Here is a 21,915-nt window from a genome sequence, read left to right on the forward strand (position 1 = left end):
GGCAGTTCAGAAATATAAATACAATAACCAAAAACAAACAAAAACCAAGCTGTAAAATACAACTAAGAATAATAGCCTCCAATTCATCTGTTCTGACTTTTAGAAACATGCTGAAAACTTTTCTGTTCCTCCAGAACTATGCATGTAGTTAAGAGTACACCCCCCATGGTCAATTGATGCATGTTTTTAATTTCTATTTGTTTTAAACTAGTTTTTAACTTTCTATAATTTTATCATCTGGTTTTATGTTGTAAACTGCTGCAATATATATACAGTGGTGCCCCGCAAGACGAATGCCTCGCAAGACGAAAAACTCGCTAGACGAAAGAGTTTTCCGTTTTTTGAGTCGTTCCGCAAGACGAATTTCCCTATGGGCTTGCTTCGCAAGACGAAACGTCTTGCGAGTTCTTGCGAGTTTGTTTCCTTTTTCCGCTAAGCCGCTAAGCCGTTAATAGCCAATAAGCTGCTAAGCCGTTAATAGCCGCTAATAGCCGTGCTTCGCAAGACGAAAAAACCGCAAGACAAAGAGACTCGCGGAACGGATTAATTTCGTCTTGCGAGGCACCACTGTGTGTGTGTGTGTGTGTGTGTGTGTGTGTATATATATATATATATATATGCTTTCGTAGATTTTCACGGGTACAGGAATGCAGGTTTTGGTGTCTTCGGGTGTCTTCCCGTGTAAGAGTTGGGAGTTGACTCAGTTGTCAAGTGGTCTTTGTCAGCCAGGCGTTTGGTTCTGGACAACTGAGTTACAGAATCTCTCAAATGTGTTAATCGCCAATGGATACCAGCAAAACAGGGTTACGAAGCTAATCCAAAAAGAAACACCCCCCAAAAACCAAGACACAGAAGAAAACAATGGCATGGCCCTCCTTCCTTATATCAAGGGCACTACAGATAAAATTAGCAAAATCCTCCATAAACACAATATCAAAACAGCCTTTTGCACCAACCAAAAAATAGCCAATATCCTCAGAAACCCCAAAGATAAAATCCAGTTGGAAAACCAAGGGGTCTATGAAATACCCTGCAAAGTCTGCCCAGCCACGTACATTGGACAAACAAACAGACGAATAAATGCACGTATCGCAGAACACAAGAATGCCGTCAAAAAAGAAGAAAAAACTTCCTCTCTTTTCCAACACATGAAAGAAACAGGACACGAAATTAATTTTGCAGATTCCAAATTGCTCTTTAACATGGAACATCACCACAAGAGAATAATCATGGAAGCCATCGAGATAGAGAAACACCCTCACAACATGAACAAGCGTGACGACACGTCCCGCCTGCCAGACATCTGGAAATTAGCCCTCCCCACAAAAACCGACTCCAGAACCAGAGGCACACAGAACGCCATCACCAATCAACCACACCAGACCCAAACCCAGACCCTCTCCACAGATAAATTACAGACACCATCCAGTAGCCAAACCATAGTGGCACCTCCGGATGCTGCACCCCCCTGCAATCCCTACACAGATCTGGCTGGCACAGGGCACAAAACCACAGCTCGCCCCTATACACGAAGCCAAGCCAGAGCACAACTAAGTGCAGTACAGCCATCTTCTCAGAAAAACTCTTCACAAGCTCAAGAGGTCAAGACACGGAAGCTTTAGCAACTAATCCACACCTAATGACCCACCTAAGTGGTACTCAGAATATCACTCAAGAAATCACTCAAGATATCCCTCAAGTAATTAAAGAACAAAAGAAGAAAAGGCACACTAACCTGGGAACTTCCTCTCTGTCCAGAACGTTGGAGGCTATACACCACACCCCCTCAACAGTATTTATAGGAACTCAAACACTGAGACCCTGCTCTGTTCCAGTAACAAGAAGCCGAAAGCACCAGCCTGAAGATGACGAGTGAGACCTCGTCGAAACGTCGCCTAGACACCCCAACTCTTACACGGGAAGACACCCGAAGACACCAAAACCTGCATTCCTGTACCCGTGAAAATCTACGAAAGCATATATATATATATATATATATATATGAGAGACAGCAATATATAGATCTATTTTATAAATAAATATTACAAACAACATGACAACGCTGTCCTGTGTCCATAATACTAATGTCAAGAAGGCTCTCTGGTGAATAGCAATCAGAATAAGCACACTTGCTGCTATTCTGTTTTGTTCCATATGATGGCAGTATTGGATATGTTCTAGTTTATTTAAACACAAACAAAAGACCACAAGTGTAGATTATAAAATCCTGTTTATTTTCAAGTGCATAATTGCTGGTGAATTTAACTGCTTGTCTTACTTTTTCCTTCCATTACTGAAATTTAAGAGTTTATGCATAAAAATCTAAAGTTTTGGGGGATATTTACAACAAAATTCTGCATTCCCATCTGAGAATTGTTTATTTCTTTTGTACTGAAAAATAGAATTTTATACATTTAGGAGAAAATTGCAGTGCGATAAACGTTTGTAATTTTCCTCTGTGTCCTAAGTGGCACATAAGGTTCATAATTTTTGTCAAAACTCTTGTATGGAATCTGAAGAGGAGGCTTTCCTTTTAATTCAGTGAGGGAATGCAAGCTGAAGGGTGTAAGTTGCCATTTTGTGCATGTTGATTTGAATGCAGGTCTCATTGACTGCAGTGAGGGCTTACTCCTAGCAGGTCTTGTTAGGAGCACAACCTTAGTAACCTCATGGCCACATTGAAATTTACTTTATTTTTGATCACAGCAGACTTGTATTTGTACTTAAGTGTTATAACAAAAAGCACACACTAGAGAGCAGTGTTTATCTTTTTATGCTCACTTTTGTTGAACGCTTTTTGCTTGTGCGGTGCAGCACTAGGTAAAATAGCCTTCTGTGTGCAAAATTGCATAGATTAGACACTCCAGTCTCTTCCTATTAAAGCTGCTGTCATGGTGTGAGGCAGGGGGCTAGCGACCACACTCAGTTCCTCAGTGGAGACCAAGAGGATGGCAGGTCTGGGATCTGTGGCAAACACTGTGCAGCATGGGCCCCTTACCCACAGTTGCTGCTTAGTGTAGAAGCTTTAACAGGAAAAAACCTTAGCAGTTTTGCTGATCTGGAAACCCATAGTCTAGATGTGTTTTTAGTAGCATTGTCTGGATTTTATGTAATATGATATTAGTAGCTTCAGTCCTTTTTTTTAGAAACACAAATGTAGTCCAAAAAACTGGTATGAAACTGAAAATCAAAGTTGTCATTGGGTTTTGAATCTGAAATGTCTTTCTAATGTTGAACACACCTCCCTGCTTTCTTCCAGTTCTTTGAAATCCCACCTGATGTTGCGAGTGGCAAGACTGCTTTTGGGAAACTGCCTGTTGCAGTCCTAGCCCTTGGTTGGCAGCGCACTTGCGCTAGCCAAGGCAGGAGGTGGGGGTCCATGGGCGAATGCCCCTTTGTGGGTCATTTGTGGGTCATCTCTCTGGCTGGTACAGCATGGATGCTAAGATTGGGCCTGTCCCTATCATGTGGCGGTGGCAAGTCTGCATAGGATCTTCTGTCATTCCATCCCCACTCCAAAATGCCCTGCTTCTGGGGGGTTTCTGGTGGAAATACTACCACTGGTACATCCCACCTGCTGCTTGTGTGGGCACTTTGGGGCACTCCTCACCAGCAGGCCTTCCCCGATGTCGGAGGCTGGCAGAGCTTTCCTGATGCTGAAGGCCAAAGAAGCTATGCAGCACTGAGTAGAGGACCCCTCTGCTCTATTCAGTATCCTCTCCAGCATGGTGGATTTGGGCTTGGGATTGTTTCACCCCTAAATTCTTCTTGAATAGCACTTACAGATAATTGATACAATTCTGATACCGTATTGGCCCGAATATAAGTTGCACCCGCAAATAAGCCACATCCTTAAAATTCAAGGGGGGGGGGGAGGAAAAAAGACAATACCTGAATATAAGCCACTCCCTTAAAATTGGGTTGCAGGCTGAAAATTGCTGCGGTTGGTAGAAGTGTAACTCTTAGCCAATTTAAGGCTTTGATCTTGCAAGCCCGCAAAAGTTACCGTACAATTGCTAAAAGTGCAAATTGCAATTCAATCGCTACAATTCCACAGGCACTCACACCCGCAAATGGCAAATGAACCGTCTTAAGCTCTCAAATAGGAAATGAAACATTTTTTTGTTCTGTTTTACCGTATGTCTGTTTCAGCAGTGATATCGTAAAAGCCCATTTTTGTAAGGTTGCGAATTTAAGCTGCACTTTCACTTTTCACGGTTGGAATTTGGGAAAAAAAGTGAGGCTTATATTCAAGACCAATACGGGCAGTTGGTATAACAGAATTAATCCATTCACTTGACTAGGGAGATAAGAAACAGTTCCGTACCCTTCCTTTTCTATATTGTATTTTTATTCATACAGCACCACTTTGCACAGTAAGTTTTGGAAAGTAACCTATGCAAAATGTCATGTCTGCGTCTCATGGGCCTTTCAATCTAAATATTGTTAGAAAGGAAAACAAACATGGAGATGAAAGACAAAGGCAAGCAAGTACACAGAAATGCAGTTATGCATGCTTAGGCTTGTTTGTGATTTTTAAAAAAGTCTTTTTTTATTTATTAAGGTTGTCCTTGGAAAATATCTGTGGCTCTCGTACGATGATGTTTTCAATAAAGCGAAAAAATTTGGAGATGGATTAACTGTGTTGGGCATTCAACCGAAGACGAACATTGCCATCTTCTGTGAAACTAGAGCAGAGTGGATGATCGCTGCCCAAGCTTGCTTCATGAACAACTTCATACGTAAGCATTTTCTTATGGCAATATCAGGGTTTTTTTGTGTTTTTGGATACACTGAGAAGGTTTTCCTAACACTTTTAATGACTTGTGTAGGGCAGCTACTATTGTCCCTAAATTAGTATGATTAAATTTTGTTTTGAAGATTCTTCCTCTGTCTCCTCCTAGGACTTGGGTTGCCATCTCCATGGAATTGCAAAGATACCAGTTCCTAGGATGAGCCGATGGTTAACCTTCTGGCTTTGGGAAGGGTGGGAATTTCCCTTTCTCACACAACCTTTCTTAGGTTCGGTTTCCTCCAAGCACATGCGGCAGTTTTGGAGGGCAGGCAGTTTTCTTCCAAGCATCACACTTCTTTTCAGCCCAGAAAACCATCGTTACAAGTCCAATTCCAGTTCATTTGTGCAAGAGCAGTGCTTCAGCAGTGCTAGAGCATTAGGAAGAACGTTGTGACAGTAAGAGCTGTTTGACAGTGGAATGAACTACCTTGGAAGGTAGTGGAATCTCCTTCATTGCATGTTTTTAAGCAGAGGTTGGATGGTCATCCGTCAGGGATTCTCCGCTTATACCGTATTTTTTGCCCTATTGGATGCACCGGCCCATAGGACGCACCTAGTTTTCAGGGGGGGGGGGAATCAAGGGGAAAAAATATGACACCCCCCCCCCGCAGCTCTGGGAGCAGCGGACAGGCTGCACGCAGCCTGTGCGCTACTCCAAGACCTTCTCCCTGCTTTTGCAGGAGGTGGCGGAATTCCCCCACCTCCCGCAAAAGCCCACAGGAGCCGTGCGCGACTCCTACGGGCTTTTCGACCAGGAGGGAAAAGGGACTGAAACGGCCAGTCAGTCCCTTCTCCCTCCTCGGGGAAAAGCCCCCAAGAGCGGCACGCTCTTCAAAGGGTGCGCGGCTCCTGCGGGCTTTTCTATGAGGTGGGGGAATTCCCCCACCTCCTAGAAAAGCCAGCAGAAGCCGCGGAGCCCCTTTAAAGAGCGCACGGCTTTTGCCTGCTTTTGTGGGAGGTGGGGGAATTCCCTCTGGGGCTGGCCATGGGGGAAGTGCTGCTTTCCCCACCACCAGCCTCAAAGCCGGGTCGGAGAGTAGCGGGAAGGCGTCGCGCGCCTTCCCTCTGCCCCCCATCCTCTAGGGCTGGCCATGGGGGAAGCGCTGCTTTCCCCACCGCCAGCCTCAAAGAGCAGACTCTCCTGGCTTCAGCGGAAGCAACGCAAAGCCTCCGGAGCGCAGGCTTCGGAGGCTTCGCGTTGCTATCGCTGAAGCCAAGGAGCCTGCATTCGCCCCATAAGACGCACACACATTTCCCCTTCATTTTTGGAGGGAAAAAGTGCGTCTTATAGGGCGAAAAATACGGTAATTCCTGCATTGCAGGGGGTTGGACTGAAAGGCCTTTTGGGTCTCTTCCAGCTCTACAATTCTGTGATTCTAAAGGACACTAATAAAAGCATCTTTCTTGGTAAGGGGCAGAGAACAATGTCTGTAGAAGACTGAACAATTCTTTCCGATTTTTATATATTTGTATTGTATGTTCTCACCAAAAAGTTAATAGGAGCAATTAAAAGACCCTTTCATGGTAAAAACAGCAAACATATATGAATGAAATTTGTTTCATTCAGAGAGCAGTTTTGCAGAATGTTAAATTACAACTCAAAAGAGAAATCACTTAAAGCCCAAGTAGAAAAAGGAACTGAGACTGGTATAATAGGCCATTGTAAGCAATTGCAAAAAGCACTTTGAAGATTTGGTAATTCTTCCTTGGCAGATTATTATATATAGCTTCTCTATAGCTGTGGGAGTAACTTGTTACATCTTTTCTTTCAACGGAAGCTTTGCTGCTTCTGTCTCCCCTCATAGTTTTTGCTCTAATTACTTCAGTATATTCTGAGGAAAATAGAACTGACACCCATTTAAAAGGAAAGCATCTTATTGAATGTAAGCTGTACATGTAACATGTATCTCTGCAAAATCTCCACAAGCTTTGCATGTAGTACTTTTGCTACTTTCTGGAGCTGCAGGGCTTGGCAAGAGCATGGTCCGGGCTTGGGCAGTAGTCCCCTTCACCAGTGTAAAGCTGCAGCTTCTTTAGCTAAGCCAGTGACAGAAGTGGCTGCTGACAGGAGGGCTGCCTGCTATCGTTTCTAGACCAGGAATCAATGACATCATGCCCTCCTGATGTTATGAACTGTGACTCCTGTCACTCCCAATTATTATTGGCTGTGCTGATTGCAGCTGATGAGAGTTGTAGTCCAAAATTCTGGAAAGTACCAGTATCATGGCTACTTCTGTTCTAGATGATGGAATAAAAGAAAAGCTGGCACAGCTTCCATTATTGTATAGGCTACATAGTGATAATTGCTTTCTTCTTCTTCTTCTTCTTCTTCTTCTTCTTCTTCTTCTTCGTCTTCGTCTTCGTCTTCGTCTTCGTCTTCGTCATACAACACCCTATACCCACAGGTCTCAGGGTGTTTCACAGGATAAAATCACAATATAAAACCACAAAATATACATACAGTCATACCTCAGGATAAATACACTTCAGGTTGAGCACTTTCAGGTTGCGCTCCGCGGCGACCCGGAAGTAACGGAGCGTGTTACTTCCGGGTTTCGTCACTTGCACATGCGCAGACAGCAAAAATGACGTCACGCGCATGTGCGGAAGCGGTGAAATGCGACCCGCGCACACGCAGACACACTGTCGCACCTTACATTCTGTTTGGGATGCAAACGGGGCTCCAGAACGGATCCCATTTGCATCCCGAGGTACCACTGTAATCAAAATAAAGATGAGAACAAGCCAATGGTAGGGAGATGGTAAGCTTAGAGGAAGTTCAAGCTTGACATTCCCGTCTTCCATTTTTTGTTGTTCTTTTCCAAATGATACTTGGTGCGTCTTGGTCGTGGTTTACAGGATAAAATCTGAGCATGCTCAGTCCCCTTTTTTTTGGCGGTGGGGGGAGACTCATTATGGCTTTTTATTTTTAGGTTTTTTTTAAAAAAGGTAGTTTATAAAACCTTTGCCTTCCACTGTTCCTCAGCGAATGAATGTTTTCCCCTCCGAGTTCCATTTCTCTCAGCACTCAGCAGCTTAGTTCACTACTAGATTGAGTGATGATCTTTGCTTCTTTTTTATTCGTTAATCTCACATCTTTATTGTGCAGCCAAGGACTCTCACCAAATCATACAATACTACAATAAAAAAGTACACCACTCATAAAACATTGCGGTATCCGATATCTTTTACAACAATAAAAACTTCAACCCTCTTAACTGTAAACATTTCCTAGGAAAAAAAAGGATTTTACTCACTCGCAGTCGTATTCTGCATTTAGTTTCAGAGCCAACAGTTCTCTGCTATCTGTGACTTGCTTCATCCACCTTGGATTATTAAATCATTCTGGCAATCAAGCATATGGGATTTCCATGAATCACAAATATTGGAGTTGCAAGGAACCCTGAGTGTCAGCTAATCCAACCCCCTGCAGTTAGGAATCTCAATTATTTTAATAGACAGAATCACAACTAGAAAGCTAGCTGAGTCAAATATGATCTGATAACTACTAGCTGACTTGGCTGCTTCTGCTCTGCATCTTCCTTCCCTCCATGTTCATCTCTGTGGTTCCATGGTAAGTTCCTCCTCCCTAACCGCCTTGTTCACCAGTATGCCTTTACCTGGCCATGCCTGTCATAGTTATGTAGAGTTCAGTTCCCTCCTCCAGCGATCTGTGGAGCACATGGGGCATGCACAATATCCTCAGACCTCTTGGAATATGTTTATGAAAGTAATGGAAATGCTCCTATACTCCATTTTATAGCTGCTTGTAACCCTGTAATACTGTACACAAATACAGTACATAATGCATTTCCAGTGCATTCTCTCCCTTGTCAAACACTCAGTAATTCAAAACAACAGCTATCCACATCACATTTGCAAATCCTTATTGTGAATCAATAGAGACTTAAGTATCAACACAAGTAATATCTACTTTGGTTCTATGGTGTATGTATACAAATTATGGTTTGCCTTGGTTTGGGTGAAATCGCAAATTATTGTTTGTTGACACCTTGGAGCTAAGAGAGATAATCAGAATTGTGGTGTGGTAATAAAGCTCATAGTCACAAAGCCATCGTTCATAATTTGGCATGACAGCTGAACTAGCTCAGTACTTGCCTGCAGGGGGCATTGTGGAAAACACTGCTGCAAAGAAAAAAATTACACTGGAAGGCAGCATTATGGATAATCCCCCCCCCCCCACTGTTTGTCTTTAAAAAAAATAAGGAGAGTTATTAAAGTACCCAAAAGCTGTATAGATAGATAGATAGATAGAGATAGAGATAGAGATAGAGATAGAGATAGAGATAGAGAGATAGAGAGATAGAGAGATAGATAGATAGATAGATAGATAGATAGATAGATAGATAGATAGATAGATAGATAGCACCATCAGAAATACTGCAATTCTGTGGCAAGTTCCACTTAGACCTTTATAAAACTTTTAACTTTCCAAAGGGTCAGTTTAAGGTAATGTGAAAATGTAGGGAAATGCTGAAATGTGTGGAATCAAGAAATTTGCATTTGAAAGGGGGGTTGGTAGGAAGGGAGATGGTGGGGATTTAAGTGGATGTTTCAAGTTTCTGAGACGTGCTTCAGCTCACAGTGTGACACAGCATTTGGTGATGTCAAATGAATGAACTTGGCTGACTTGCTTGCTGGCAGATGGTAATATTGTCATATGCTTTTCACGTAGTCGTTTCTGAAACTTGAGTTGCAGGCAGTGAAACGCAACGAATTAAATTTTGTTTAATGTTTCAAGGAAATATGTTTGCTAATCTAGATTTGGCCAAGTACTGCTCTTCCTGAATGGGCCTGATCTAACTGTGCTTATTTTTTTAAATCTTCATTCTTCTGTGGCACATGTCCCCTCCATCTACTAACTGCATTTTAAACTTTACTGTTATTTTAAAGGATTTTTCTGCCTGATTGTTATGGTAACTTATGTGCATATTTAGTCAAAACTGCCCTGATTTTTGTTCTTGATAATATTTTATTCCTTGGAGATAAGTGAATGAACATTGTTCACAGTCCAATGGGACAAACAGTAGAGCATGTCCCTTAAATTAGCCCCCCCCCGTCCAGAATCAATTTCTTTAAGTGTAAGTATTTGAAAATAGCTCCATAACAAGAATTGTCTTGGAAAGCTTTTTCTGCTTTGTCATTGCTAGAAAGTAACAAATCTACACCTGGCGGCTTTTACTTTACAGTTTGTAACACTATAATTTTTAATCAGATTATATTTGTGCATGAAGAAGTGCTATACACAGTGTTAAGTGGCAACTCGGCGGATCAGACTGCACGATAATCACTTGCAGCTGCTGTGGCTCACTTCATCTCTTTCTTCATGACATCAGTGCAGCATTTTGTAAACTGGACAAGCTTCTTGACTTCATTAACTGCCTAATTGTTTTTCACTTCGTTCATCTCCCCCCCCCCTTCCCCCTCCAGTTTTTAGGTGAATAATATCAATGGTTTTTTGAGAGATTATACTCTTTCTTCCTCGGCTTGCTGAGAGCCTGCTAGGGAAATCTTGTGTTTATATAATGAGGGTCATTGGACTGAGCAGAGAGAGCACATGGGAACTAATAAAGGCAATCTTTTGTACTTTGCTCCCACCAAATTAAAGAAAACAATGTACATGTGTACTTGCTTTGCAACAGTTTGGAATTGTGTTCCTTGTTAAATACCCTCATGGCAACCATTCAGATTTTTGAATCAAGGAAAATGGTTTTTGTTGTAACCAGTGACTCCAAAGAACTACAGTGCAACTAATAGCTGAATTGTATGCCTGAGACTATCAATTTCAGGACCTTGTATCTGAGTATAAGGCTGCAATTCTACAGTATACTTGCCTGATGAAATGTCCTGTTGAACTTTGTTTAGGATTACACTACATGCTTTTGATTTATCAACATACAAGGCTGTTTCTCAGGTGCAAATGCACACTTCAAAATCCGCAAACAAGCAACAGCAAATTCTTTCGCAGCAAATATGTGTGCATATCTTTTAAAAAGCACTTTACAATCCCATACCGTATAGGCTAATTGCTGTTTATGTATATAAATAGACATCTTAAACATGTTCGCTGAGATGTATGAACTGATGTGTATGTTACAGCTTTAAGCTGAGACTGTTGGCAACCGTTTTGTTGTGTTAATGTACTTCTGCCAAGCCCAGGCTTTCATTCTGACACTGAGAATTCCCAGGCTACTGCTATGGCTTCTGGGAAGTGGCTGACACTGACACAGAAACTCTCCATGCATAGGACCAGAATGATGAGATGGCTGGCATTACATAGCATAGCTACGGTTGGGGTCAGAAAAATGGCAGAGGCTGCTTTTTAAAGCACTTTGCACAATAATCAGGATGTTATAGCAGAACTTGCTTTCAAGTGAGCAGCGTAGATACACAGCTCTGATGTCCATAAAGCATTTGTAGAATTCCCGAATTGATCCAGATCCTTGTGCACAGCAGTGAGTTGCATACAGAGTTCTATGCATGAGGTCCTTTCCTGCCAAGATAATAAAGCCACCATCTGTTTTCTCAGTGTTGAGGAGACTAGCTGAAACCAAAGTCCCCAAGCAGGTGATCAGAGTTGCCATATCTCTGCAAATATTAGATACTCCTTTTGCCACTGCAAAACCAAATTTTGCTACATCACAATAACTTAAATATAATTGTGGCCAATGTTACTTGCTTTTCAAGTTTGTTTGGAGAATAATTGTATGCCCGAATTAACTCTTAAAGCAGGGGTTGGCAAAAAAATTTAGCCGCTGGCCGGTCCACTGTCCCTCAGATCTTGTGGCGGACAGGAGAAGCAGCTGCTGCCGCTGCTGCTTCTCATGGGTAGGCAGAGTGAGCTTGTCCGCTCTGCTCTCTGGCCCACAGGAGCACCAGGGCGGCGGCAGAAGATGAGTGGTGCGAAAGGGCTGGCTCTGGACTGCTTAAAATGGCGCTTAGCCAGCTCAGCCCAGCCCCCTTCCTCCTCTAGGCAGGGTGGGAAGAAGCCAGGAGGAGGGAGTGAGGCGCCGCTGCCACGGTGTGTGTGAGGAAGGGGGGGGGGAATGGAATGGCACAGAAAAAAAATGGCACAGCCCGAATGAACAGAATCTCCATGTCAATCCACGGACAGTCCGCAGGCTGGATCTTGAAAGCAAATGGACCTGATATGGCCTGCGGACCTTAGTTTGCTGACCCCTGTCTTAAAGTAATTACCATATTTTTTGCTCTATGACTCACTTTTTCCCTCCTAAAAAGTAAGGGGAAATGTGTGTGCGTCTTATGGAGCGAATGCAGGCTGCACAGCTATCCCAGGAGCCAGAAGAGGGATTGCTGCTTTCACTGCGCAGTGATCCCTTTTGCTCTTCTGGCTTCTGAGATTCAGAATATATTTTTTCTCGTTTTCCTCCTCCAAAAACTAGGTGCGTCTTGTGGTCTGGTGTGTCTTATAGAGCGAAAAATACGGTGCATTAAAATATTACTTCACTGGGATAACTCAGTTGGTGGTGAGAGTCTTAATTTCAGGGTCCTGGGTTCAAGCCCCACCTTGGGCAAAAGAATCCTGCATTGCAGGGGGTTGGAAAAGATGCCCCTCGTGGTCCTTCCCAACTCTACAGTTTTATGATCCTTTGATAATATGTTTGGGAAGTATCTAAGGTGGAAGTCCTTTCCGTGCTCTGTTCTCTCATATTGTGTTGCGAGTGCGGTGTAGAACTAAAAAGTCACATTACCTCTTCTGTAAAGAAAAGAAGAGGGATCCTGCTAGTGTGGCTTGGAAAATAAGATTGCCATTCTTCAGAGTACAAATATGCATAGTGAAACCAAAGTACATTTGCATTTTATGTTTCTCAAAGTTTGAAATCTCGAATTTGAAGCAGCAGTGTACTGAGACGATTTCAGCATGCAGTGTCTCTTTTGTATCCTGGACATTTATAGTATATGTGTCTAATAATAATAATTAATAATAGGAAATTCATTATTCATTTCCTCCCCAGTTGTTACACTTTATGCCACACTAGGAGGCCCTGCGATAGTACATGGGTTAAATGAAACTGCAGTGACAACCATTATTACCAGCAGAGAATTGATGCAAACAAAACTGAAGGTAAGGATTCTCCTTGACTACATAAATTGGATGCGGATCCAAATGTGGATTTTGTTCATTTGTTTATTCAGTTCTATAGAGGAAAATGTGATATACATATAGTGCAGGTTTTTTCTCTTGCTCTACAGATTTATGTTCTTATGTAACAGAAGATTACGGAAGTGTAAATGATTTGGATGCACCTATAGTTTCCATTTAAAAAAGGACTGTGATCCCCACCCCCATAATGGTGCTTAACTCAATACAGTGGTACTTCTGGTTGTGAACGGGATCCGTTCCGGAGCTCCGGCCAAATCCCGAGGAATTTGCAACTGGAGGATCCCACTTCTGCGCATGCGCGTGGTGCAGTTCAGTGCTTCTGCGCATGTGCATGGCAAAACCCGGAAAAATACTTCTGGATTTGCCGTGTACGTATCCCGAAGGAGTCTGATCCTGAAGGATACGTAACCAGAGGTGAACGCAACTAGAGGTACCACTGTACTAGATAGCCCTCTGACAGTGACACACACTTCAGGGAATGTGGCCAATTTTTCATTCTTGCAAAGTGTCATGTACATGGACGGTGTGCTATGTATAAATGTTTCATTTCCTAGTATTGTGGTGGTAGTAGTAGTAAAATTTATTTATATCCTACCCTTAGTAGGGCTATGCTGCCCCATATCTTCTATTTGTGGTCTCTTGGCCCTGGATCAGGCCAATCTGCCCTGCTTGTATCAACCTGGGAACCTCCCACCCTGTCCTGGATCTGTCCCCAAAGCAAGTCAGGAGGTGCAGCTCAGGTGGAGGGTGGGGTTTGTGTGCCTCTGAATTTGTAATCTGGCTGCCATGGTTTAATCTTATATTGTAAAAAGCTGTGTACATCAGTTAGCCAATAATACAGCCTAAACAATTTTAACAAGATTTGCGGGGGGGGGGGCAGGGCGGGGGGAGAGCCAGCAAACTTGTCAAGACGTGATGGGTTCCTCTCTGTTTGCTTCTAATTGAACAAAGCATGGAAAAATCACCGCAGATCTGAAGTTTCTTTCCATAAAAGGGTTTGTTAAATATCCTGTTTTTGAGCATTGGCTTCATAGGCCAACATCTTGACTCACAGTGTAACCATAAAAGCACTTTGGGGACCATATGTCTCCAAGTGTAATCTATATTATAATTCGCTAAAAGTATTTGTAGCAGCAGAGCCAGGGAACCCAAAGATAGGATGGCTAGAGGAAGGAGTGGACAGAAGAAGAAGAAGAAGAAGAAGAAATGATATATGGAGAAGAATTCTGAGGGGAAATGACAAGCGAAATGGGCAGCTGAGAAAAGCCGTGCCTTTTTAAGTTCATCATTAGAACTTTAATGCACACCGTTTTTAGTGTCAGCAAGAATTGTTATAAATTACATTGATACTGTTTATTCCAAACATATTGAAATTTCACAACTGGCTGGTTGTGGTAGTAAATAGTAGTTAATCAACTTGCCCTCTTTTTACCCACCCTTCACCATAAGGTTCCAGGACTAGTTAAAATGTGAAAATTAAATCTTAAAATTGGTTAAAACAATTTGCAAGCAAAAGAATAGGGTTAAAACAAGTTACGACTGAAAGAATATACCTTAAAAATATATTAGCACTGTTAGCAGCTTAAGGTAAAGGTAAAGGGACCCCTGACCATTAGGTCCAGTCGTGACTGACTCTGGGGTTGCGGCGCTCATCTCGCTTTATTGGCCGAGGGAGCCGGCGTACAGCTTCCGGGTCATGTGGCCAGCATGACTAAGCCGCTTCTGGCGAACCAGAGCAGCGCACGGAAATGCCGTTTACCTTCCCGCCAGAGCGGTACTTATTTATCTACTTGCACTTTGACTTGCTTTCGAACTGCTAGGTTGGCAGGAGCAGGGACCGAGCAACGGGAGCTCACCCCATCACGGGGATTCGAGCCGCCGACCTTCTGATCGGCAAGCCCTAGGCTCTGTGGTTTAACCCACAGCGCCACCTGCATCCCCACCTAGCAGCTTAGATGACATCAAATTAGCTTTTTTGAATGCGCTCTATTTACAGCAGGTTGAACTATTAAAGTATAGAACTGCAAATGTAGGGCATTATGATTATTATGATGGAAACAAACTGTTTGCCCCATCTTTTTCTGCAGAGTATTGCTTCTCAGATTCCTCTGATGCGCCATATTATTACTGTGGATGGCACACCAACAACATGGTCAGAATTCCCCAAAGGGGTAATCGTTCACACGATGGCATCTGTTCAAGCTATGGGAGAGAAAACAGAAAACTGTACGTATACCTTTTCCTTTTTCCTAATGATAGTATTTTCTTGAAAACTGTGAAGGAAATCTAAGACATGATAATGCTAAATGTGGTTAATATCTTGCCAGTTATATTCTGCCCAGGGTATATGGTGGATGTGTGTTGTGTTGGTAACTTATTATTTTTAGCGTATGTTTGTTTAATCAGAATACAGAGTTTGTGTAGCAGTATTTTTTAAAGAAAACAACTTCTAAGGCAGTGTTTCCCAAACGTTTTTGGGCAACGGCACACCTGTTTACTGAAAAAAAATCTCGCGGCACACCACCATTAAAGCCCCGCCCCGTGACGTCAGCGCGCAGCGTCACGCTGGGAGGGACGCACAAAAGTGAAAGTTTTTTCCCTCGGCAGCTTCTCGAAAGGCTTCTCTCAGCTGCGCTCACTCCGCCTCAGAGAGGATTTCCCCTCCGGTCCCATGCGTTCGTTTGGGGCATCGCATCGCTCCGGCTGCTCCCTCTCCCGCCGCGCAGGAGCGATACCTCTCTCTGGCTCTCCCTCCGCGCAGGCTGAGGGAGGGAGGGAGGGGCGCGTGTGACCCGTCTCTGCTGGGAGACCAAACCCAGCGAGGCAGAGTCGCGCGGAGGCGCCCAGGCAGCGCTGCCGGCTGCGAGGAGGAGCGCCAGGCAGCAGCAGGAGGCGCGGCCTCTCCTCGCCCCCGCCGCCCCGCCTCTCGCCGCCCGACTCGCCCGCCTCCCTCCAGGCATCTCGCGGCACACGAGGCAACGTCTCACGGCACACTCGTGTGCCGCGGAACACCGGTTGGGAAACACTGTTCTAAGGAATACCTGATATCAGGTGAACCTACCAGTGGAAAGATGCATCCTGGTTGCTAGTAAAACATGAAGGGCAAATGAAGATTCCAGGGATTACTAGAAAATAAGATGGAAGCAGGAAAAGTGTATTGTAGGGTAGCGGGAAACAGCAGCACTTTAGGACTCTCAGGGTTCCTGTTCCCTAGTGTCCAGAGAAACCACTTATCAGTCACAGCCCCGACTTCACTCATTGGCTTAAAATGGTGACATATAAAAATGTAGAACACATTAAGGTTTACAACAAGAATAACTTAGTAGTCAATATTTTAGATTTTCAGAATCTTTCAATTTTGCTTTCTTTCAAATTGTTTTGACGCTTGCTTCTTTTTTGTTTAAGTTCCAGCCAACAAGCAGAAGCAGAGACCGTTGCCGTCGGACATTGCAGTAATAATGTATACCAGTGGTTCTACAGGTGTCCCCAAAGGCGTTATGATCTCGCATTGTAATCTTATTTCTGGTATAACTGGGATGGCTGAAAGGATTCCTAATCTTGGGTGTGTAACACACGTAATCCTAAATGACGCTTTTATCGCTTTATCACTGAAATGAACACATTAGGGTATATGTTGTTTAGGTCCTTAGAGAAATAATTAAACTTCTGTTGCACAAAAAGAACCCCTACTGTAAGAGCTCTTCATGCTCACCTAAAATGTTCGAATATATGTGGTCAAATTGTTCTGGTTTATGTTCTTTAGTATTGGATATTCAGAAAAGAGAAGTTCTGTGCCTGTTTTACTAGTCTGGCAAGAGTACCATTTTCAGTACAAATAGATTGTCAGGAATGATAAATCACAAAAAACCCAGACCTTTTTGCACTAGTGTGATTGTATTTTGCAAATACAAACATGATTATTGAAACCTCAAAGCTATTTGGAACAAGGGATTTCCTGTAGCTTTCTTTACCCTTTGATAGTTGAAGCTTAAATATGCTACAGAGACACCCATCCATGGGCAAATGGGTGGGGGCGCCTACTTGCCAATACCTGAAATTGCAGTAACATCAAGTGACTTGTTTTTGGCCAAGCAGTTTTTGAAATGAAACCACGGCAGAAAAGTCGCAGTACCAGTTCCTGCAACCTCCCTTTTGACTTAGCCCTGTATTTACCTTCTCTGACAACTGATGTCCTATGACTTGGGGTTAGGGCAGGTGAGTGCGTGATTTGGCCAGAACTGCCTCACAGGCCAAATGAGGAGACCTTGTGGACCAGAGGTCCCCCCCCCCCATGGTGCTACATTTTCCATTGATACTGAACTAATTAATTATGGAGGTGAAATGTTCTGACTGATTTAAGAAAAAGAATGGTTAGTAGTCTTACTTCTGGTAAATCGTGCTGCCAGAATGCTTAACCACATGCAAGAGGAGAATGTATAATTCGGCCTGCTCTTGCAAAGTTGTTGTGCCAGGATGCTCTTTAGATTATGCTGCTGCTGCAGTCTCAAGCAGTGGGTTGACACAACTTGGCACAGAGTTTACCGTAATCTCTCTCTTATTCCCCTAGAGAGAAAGATACTTACATTGGATACTTGCCACTTGCTCATGTTTTGGAGTTAAGTGCTGAACTTGTTTGCTTGACTCACGGATGCCGTATTGGCTACTCATCACCTCAAACATTAAGTGATCAGGTAAGGTTCTCCCACTTCCAAACAAATCAGACCATAGCACGGTTTTTAAAAGCACATTTTTCTACTACACAAATTCCCCATCTGACACCCCACACTAAAAGGGGGAAAAGCTGAACAAGCACACAGTCTGCTTGGCTTAGACCTTGTATCAATGGTGGCTTCTTCATGGGAGTCAGTAGTTCTGATTCATTTATGAATCTGCCTCAGTTCAGCAGAGACAAAAAAAAAAAAAGCACTTTTAAGGGTATTTACAAGAAAGGGTTGCCTGCCAAAAGATGAAGGTAAATAAGTGATGTTTCTGTCCTAAAAGAAGGTTCTTTGTATGGTTTGGGCAATTTGTTTTTAGCATGGAAACGGAGTGCATTTTACCCTTATAATTAGTGCACATTCTGCCCTGATACTGCTTGGCATGTAAGTGCTTAACACAAGCATAACATGACTAATTCCTCACCCCCTTTTTTCAAAATCTGCATCATCCACTTTCCAACTGTACACACAACATTTTGTGTCTAACTACCCACTGAAAACAACCTTGGACCATAGTATCAAATTACACATTTTTAAACTTATCTAAAATATATGTGAAATTAAGTATTTGTCTACTTAAAAGGGTATCTGTTTCAATATCTCTTGACGAAAATATGTCGTAGATGCTTTCTGACCCAGCGCTATGGTGAAACATGATTTTTTTCTCAGTGTGTGCATCTTTTACGCTGGGCAAACAAGAGGATTTTTGATGAAGACTAACTTAAGGTTACATGTTGCTTTCTTCACTTCTCTTTTAGTCCTCTAAAATAAAGAAAGGAAGTAAAGGTGATGTTTCTGCACTGAAGCCAACTCTAATGGCAGCTGTGCCGGTAAGTTGTGCATTTGAAGCCTGCCTTTTTCAAGAGTTACATATGATGAGATGATGATTTGAAGGTAGCTTAGTTAGTACCTTAGGATTTTCTCTACTGCCCACTTAAGCGGTTCCCATGTAATCCTTCATTCCACTATGGTTGGGTGAATTCATGTTTTCAATAAACATTAATGATAAAACTAATCCTGCCAATTTATATTATTAATAAGTTGCTTAAAACATAGTATTAATATTTACTATGACATGTATCCTGACAATTACATGTGGAATAAAGCTTATTTTCCTCCTCTCTCCTCCTCAGTGCAGCCCCCCAAAAAGTGGTATGAGCGGATAGATTTGAGGGGGAAACAGTTAACGTTTGAAGTTGTTTTATGCCAAGCTTTCTGTTATGGTTCATGCTGTGTATCAAGGGTGGGGAACTGCTGGCCCACAGGCAAAACCTGGCATGCTAGGCCTCCCCATTTGTCCCACCAGGCCATTTTTTAGGAAGCCATGTCCACCCACTCTAGACCTGAAGTTGTCCATGATGTTGGTAAGGATGGGGCTTCAGAGGAACAGTTGGGAGCTTAAAGTGAGCAGTGGATTGTTGTTTTTCTGGAGCTGATGGGTGGTGAGAGCATACCTTGCTGAAGGTGGGGGAAGCTGTTTCCATTCAGTTGAAATAACTTCTCTCTCCCAGTGCTGCTCTTTGAACCTCCAAAAGCTGGCGGTTAAAGTGTTGCACCGTTTGAAAGCCCTTTCCCAAACAGTCCTACACTGCTCTTTAAAACCTCTGTGCAGCTCCTCAAACCTCTGAAGACTTCAGAAGAGTGCAGAATGGTTAGGGAAAGGGCTTTCAAACAGCCCTTTGTAGACAGCACAGCACTGCTCCTTATGGCCCTGTTTTAGGAGGTTTCAGGAGCTACGTGGAGCTGTTTGCAAAGGGCTTTTAAGAAGCCCTACACTGCGCTTTGAACTCCTGAAAACCAAAGCCCACCTGTCAAATTTGGCCTGCCCCCTCTAATGTTCTCTAATACTAATGCGCTCAGAGACCTGTGCAGTAAATCAAAATTTATCGCTTGTTGTTGGCTTGCTTTGATATGCCTAATTAATTTCTGTAACTAGGAAATCATGGATCGAATCTACAAAAATGTCATGAATCGAGTTAACGAAATGTCCAATTTCCAACGTAATCTGTTTATATTGGCTTATAATTACAAGATGGAACAGATTTCAAAAGGCTACACTACTCCATTGTGTGACAGGTAGGTAACTGAGGGAGTGGTGTGCGTGTTTTTCCCCTTAAGGGGTGAAGATTTTACTCAGGGAGATGGACGGATGAAGAGCGGCCTGCATGGCTGAATCTGTCACGGAACCAGGACACTTTTGCTGGCTATTAGAAGACAGGGCTAGGTAGCAATACACAAATCTGGTAGTCTGGATGGGAGGATAGGTACCTTAATTAATGATCAAAACTAGTACTTGGAATTGAGCCTGGAAATAAATTGAAGAGTATTGCCGTTGTTTTCTGAACGTCTTTGGGCATATTTATGTGGGAAAGCAGCATTCAAATTTAAATAGTAAAAATAGTAAGGTATTTAAAAGAAAGAAAAAAACATTTATATTACTCAGTTGCCTAGTCTGTATTGCCCAGTTTGTACTCCCTCTCATCTACCTTTGTTTATAAACTTACACACACTTTCTAGGAAGTACGGTAATTCCCATTGAAATCAGTGGGACTTGCTTCTCCATAAGCATGCATAGAATTCATTTTTTAAAAATATGATTCCTTTCCATAGAAAAACCATGCTCAAAGTGGCTAACTACAGGATCAGCTATAAATAATAAGCAAAACACATCAAAAAGTATACAAAATCGAACAGTTTCCACATAAATTGTGCCATATATGTTGCAGAACTTGCTATGTGCAGTGATTTCCGTGTCTTCTTTATTATTGATATTATTTTTATTGAGCAATAAAAACATACTCTTAACCTTTTTAGACTTATTTTCCGGAAAGTCCGGATGCTGCTGGGTGGGAAGATTCGGGTCTTGTTGTGTGGAGGAGCTCCACTTTCTGCAGCAACTCAAAGATTCATGAACATCTGTTTCTGTTGCCCAGTGGGACAGGGCTATGGACTAACAGAATCCGCTGGGGCTGGAACGATAACAGAAGGTAAGTGGCGGGTTTAGGTTGAGGTGCCCATCCAGGTGTAGAGATATAGTTAGGTGTTACCAGTAAAGTCATAGTACTTTACTCCAAAATCTCTCTGTAAATTTGACATGCATTTTAATATGAATTTTCTTCTGTAATAAAGTATTTTTTAACTGCTGATTTGTCAGTCTTTTAGGTCAGCTTGTTTTTACACCTGACTTTTCTTGACAATTATTAATGCCTAGTTTAGAGATTTTTATGATTTAAGTGGTATACAAATTCTATTAAATAAATAAAAACAAATGGTGCATGGGGTATTCAAAGAAATATTTAGATGGTTTCTAAGCTGTACCTCTTGAATTCCTAATGATGTTTTATTTTCCAAAATTTCAGTTTGGGACTATGCCACAGGCAGAGTGGGAGCACCCTTGGTTTGCTGTGAAATCAAGCTCATGAATTGGGTAGAAGGTGGGAAGTTCTTTATTCAATGTTTATTATCTTTATTATCCTTTTGTTTGAAGACTGACTGAAACATTTTGTTTAAATAGAATAATGTGGCAGTGATCCAGTGAGCTCTTTATTAGCATGCTTCCAAAGGCTGGCTTGCTGGTGGCTGGACTAAAAGCAACACCCTCCGATATTTCATAAACTACCTATGAGAGCAGAACTAGCCCTAACATCAGAGATCATTTACCAGCTCCCCCATGATGATATTTCCCCCCATTAGCTTTAAAAACAGCCAGTGGCACCTGATTTGGGTTGGAGATGTAGTCCTACATTTAATGACCCTTTTCCTTTGACTATTTCCAAGACTGTGAATAAGCCCACTGAAACTCTTAGCAACAGGTGGAGGGGAGGAAACAGCGACGTCTCTGAGAGAGAAAATTTGGCTTGGGAGAACATGTGTTAGGAGCATAGTACCCCAAACGCAGGGCCTCTCTGCCACACATTCTTCCATGCCTTATGTTCCACAGTGAAAAGCTTGAGGTCAAGAGGCAGGTTTCTTGTTTTCCCTCAGCCTCACTGCCAGCTGAATACCACCCATGATCTGGGTTCCATGCCATCTGAGGAAAGAGAGTTCTTAGCTAAATGCCTCTGCTCAGCTCACCCTTCCCTTTAAACCTCCCCCCCCGCAAGGTGCACTTTATCAATTAGCACAAGGTTTTGTTTGTGTCTTCTCAATGACATCTCAAAAAGTAGTAGTCGGTGGAGAGACAGCTTAGTCAGTTCATTGAGCAAAAAGAACAAAGGGTTAAACACAATCCTTTTTCCCTGTCTCTAATTACATTT

At 42.6% G+C, this 21,915-nt stretch overlaps 1 protein-coding gene across 10 annotated transcripts in view; it reads left to right on the forward strand.

Moving 5' to 3' along the window:
• Positions 1 to 21,915, forward strand: part of ACSL3 (acyl-CoA synthetase long chain family member 3) — a 60,002-nt gene that overhangs the window by 28,087 nt on the left and 10,000 nt on the right. For all 10 annotated transcript variants that reach the window (XM_083506417.1, XM_083506415.1, XM_083506420.1 and 7 more), the window contains 9 exons: positions 4,565 to 4,742; positions 12,793 to 12,902; positions 15,029 to 15,167; positions 16,347 to 16,503; positions 17,509 to 17,632; positions 18,418 to 18,489; positions 19,596 to 19,735; positions 20,474 to 20,646; positions 21,019 to 21,093. In XM_083506417.1, the coding sequence (XP_083362543.1) occupies positions 4,565 to 4,742; positions 12,793 to 12,902; positions 15,029 to 15,167; positions 16,347 to 16,503; positions 17,509 to 17,632; positions 18,418 to 18,489; positions 19,596 to 19,735; positions 20,474 to 20,646; positions 21,019 to 21,093 (1,168 nt within the window). The remainder of the gene's footprint in view (positions 1 to 4,564; positions 4,743 to 12,792; positions 12,903 to 15,028; positions 15,168 to 16,346; positions 16,504 to 17,508; positions 17,633 to 18,417; positions 18,490 to 19,595; positions 19,736 to 20,473; positions 20,647 to 21,018; positions 21,094 to 21,915) is intronic.

Source organism: Podarcis liolepis (genome assembly GCF_965112155.1).
Source record: "Podarcis liolepis genome assembly, chromosome: 5".
Lineage (NCBI taxonomy): Eukaryota > Metazoa > Chordata > Lepidosauria > Squamata > Lacertidae > Podarcis > Podarcis liolepis.